The 3,245-nt window shown below is 48.1% G+C and overlaps 1 protein-coding gene across 1 annotated transcript in view; it reads left to right on the top strand.

Annotated features, from left to right (window-relative positions):
• Positions 1 to 3,245, top strand: part of CUNH7orf26 (chromosome unknown C7orf26 homolog) — a 36,991-nt gene that overhangs the window by 25,930 nt on the left and 7,816 nt on the right. Inside the window, exons 4-5 of the mRNA XM_006036832.3 lie at positions 133 to 335; positions 1,707 to 1,928. Of these exons, the coding sequence (XP_006036894.1) occupies positions 144 to 335; positions 1,707 to 1,928 (414 nt within the window). The 5' untranslated portion in view covers positions 133 to 143. The remainder of the gene's footprint in view (positions 1 to 132; positions 336 to 1,706; positions 1,929 to 3,245) is intronic.

The raw sequence follows: 3,245 nt of genomic DNA, 5'->3' as shown, positions 1-3,245 counted from the left end.
TCGGGCTGCTGCAGGCCGCTCCCGCCGGCCCCGGCTCTAGGGCTGCGGCCCCGGGGGTCGGGCCAGGCCGGGGACGCGCGGAGCGCGGGGGCTCCCCCAGCGCTAACACTCCCTCCCTCCTTCCCGTCTGCTGCAGGAGCACGATGAGCGACATCCGCCACTCCCTGCTCCGCAGGGACGCCCTCAGCGCCGCCAAGGAAGTGCTGTATCACCTGGACATCTACTTCAGCAGCCAGCTGCAGAGCGCCCCGCTCCCCATCGTAGACAAAGGTCCTATCGAGTTGCTGGAAGAGTTTATATTTCAGGTCCCAAAGGAGCGCAATTCCCAGCCTAAGGTAAGTGGCAGGGCCGCAGGGGCTGGGAAATGCGCTTTGGACTGACAGACCCCTGAGGCTGAGGCTGCTCTGACCCCAAAAGCTGCTTGCCTTGGTTAGCTGAGCACCTTTTAAGGGGTTTTAGTAGAGGGGTTTGCACAGGAAAGTAGGGGGAATCCCCTCAGCATCTCTAGCTGCCTGTAGTTGGATTCCTGCTCCCCTGCGCAGGTAGTGTCAGTCAAGGAGGCTTATCCGCAGCAGTTGCTGTTATGCCAGTCTTCTTTAAGCACTTCTCCATTGCAATTTTGTTCATTATTGTTCAGAACCAAACAGTGTTGGCTCTGTGCTAGGCACAAATATCAAGACTCTCCTTGCCTCAGAGCACTTTAAAATTCAGCATCCTGACCCTGCAATCTGACCAGCATAGCTGGAAACTCACATCTATCAAGAGCCCCAGAGTTCATGGGGGCCCCATGTGGGTGCAAGGACCTGCCTATGGAGGTTTGGTACTGGAATCAGGACCTGGAAGGCAGGGAGAGAAATACAAAGTGCACAGGGAACATGAGTGAAAGGAGATATATAGTAGGGTGTTTTTTTGTTTTGTATTCCTGGTTTTGTTTCTTCTGTATTTTTTTTGCTCTGATCCTCCTGCAGAATGTATCCTTTGCCTTGATAACAGTAGCTGTTTGACGTTTCCTGTAAAATATAATCAATAACCATTTTGTGTTGGGCAAGTAAATACAACTTTTGCTTAGGAACCAGGCATTTGCACATTGTACTAAAAAAGATACAAGAACTGAGAAGTGGGAAAGTGCAGGCTACCCATAATAAGTAGGGATCTCCGGAATTCATGCTGGAAGGGCACGGTGTGGTGGCAGCTTTAATTTTGGGGTTTTCCCCCTACGCCCCCTCCAACTTGATGGGGGGGGTAAGGGGGTGCTGTTTCTCATGCCTGAAACCGCAGCTGCAGTTTTCCCCTCCAGACCGTCGGGCACGGACAGTGAGCAGCAAGTGATGGAGCCCTTCCACCAGTCAGCAATGGATGGGGCATGCAACTGCAAAATTTAAAGAAGCTGCAACGCCCCACACTTCCAATGTGAATTCCAGAGATCCCTAATAATGGGTGGTAAAGTCTGGAAAGGTGGAACGTCTGCTACTGCTTGAAAACTGTCTCCACTGCTCACGTCCAGTTCTTTCAACAAAAAACTATAAGACTTATTCTAGAGCTAGTCCATGTGTTGCTATACCCTGTTCTCCATGAAGCTGGTTTAGATGTATGGTTGGATTTAGCCACGAGTAGGAGACTGGACTGTGAAGGGGAAGGCGATGCTTTCTGTTTCTAGACGTTAATAGAGTAAATCCTAATGTATTTTGTGGCTTCCTTGTTTCTAGAGGCTGAATTCACTTCAAGAGCTTCAGCTCCTTGAAATCATGTGCAATTATTTCCAAGAGCAAACAAAGGATTCTGTTCGGCAGATCATTTTCTCATCTCTCTTCAGTCCTCAAGGAAACAAAGCGGATGACAACAGGATGACCTTATTAGGAAAGCTGGTTTCCATGGCAGTAGCGGTGTGTAGAATTCCCGTTCTGGAATGTGCTGCATCCTGGCTTCAGGTAAAGCTTCTTCATTAATAGAGCAGTCCCCATGCTTAGTATGTGCTTGCTGGTGAAGTGCTGCCAAGTAGCTAATGTGAACAGTGGGTGGAAACTAAGTGGGACTCTAGGACTTAACTCTCAGAACTGGGACCTGCTCTTCAAATACCCACAGAACCTTCTCTTGAAGACACCTATGGAGTTTAGAAGAGACAGCAAGTCAGTGCAGCAAGAGACATTCTCCACCTCTTTGCTTCCTTCTTGAGGGTTTGTGTGGGGAACAAGTTTTGCTTCCTCAGCATCCAGGTGCCCTCTCCCCTGCCCCTCCAACTCCTGTGAATCTCTTAACATCTACGTGGGGGAGCCCTGCTCTGACTCACTCCTGTAGAATGTGGGCCATGTCTTCATTCCTGCCCACTCCAGGTGTACAGATTCGGCTTTCCTCCGCATTTGGGAAGAGCTGTGAGACTGGGCTTTGGGAGAGGTGCAGAAGAGGGAAGTGTGTCCGTTCTATTGAGGTCCCAGGGATGCTGCTTTTCCATACAGGTTCCATGAGACCTGTAGGAGCAGGAACGAAAGAGTGATATGTTGTTTGCAGGAGACTTCTACTCATTGAAATTGTGATGCTTAAAGGATGTGGTGGGGACTTTGTCTTGGTAATCTTCTTTCTTTCTTTCTTCCATCCATAAGTTTTTTTTATGCTCCCTACTTGCTCTCTCTCCTGAGAACCTCCAGAGGTCTCGTTACCCTGAGAAATCCATGGGAGCTCTGGCTTTCTTATTGGACTTGTGTGATCTGCAACATCAGTGCCCCTTAAGACGGAATGTGGATGGGGACTGCAGTTAGGATGACTTGGACACCAGCAGGTTGAGAATGTTGCTGTGCCCAGATAATAATATTAGATAACTTGCATGCAGGGAGCAAAAGGACAGAGCAGAGGTGGTGAACATCACACTTTGTATCAGATGCATGCCACTTTTGCCAGGTACAAAGGTGTTGGAAGGATGATTTTCCTTATTCACTTGTATTCTCAAATTTTAAACACATTTTGGGCAGGGTGTGGGAATATTTATTTTATCTCTGTTTGAATGGAACTGTTGTTCTTTGTTTGCCTCTCCCAACACTGCCTCCCTCTTCTTCCTTCTTTCCTGTCTTTTATATTCAAACTGCTCTTTCCATTTTCGGAGCTGCTCTGTGTACATGCTTGCACAGCATCTGATGAAGTGAATTTGAGCTCATGAAGGATTCTGCTATAATTATCTCTAATTTAGTTAGTCTATAAAGTGCAAATCTACCATGCCTTTTGCCTAACTTCAGATTAACTTGGCTAATTACCTC

This window comes from Alligator sinensis, unplaced genomic scaffold, assembly GCF_000455745.1.
Source record: "Alligator sinensis unplaced genomic scaffold, ASM45574v1 scaffold1389_1, whole genome shotgun sequence".
In the NCBI taxonomy this organism is placed as follows: Eukaryota; Metazoa; Chordata; order Crocodylia; family Alligatoridae; genus Alligator; species Alligator sinensis.
This window is presented reverse-complemented; position numbering and strand designations above follow the sequence as displayed.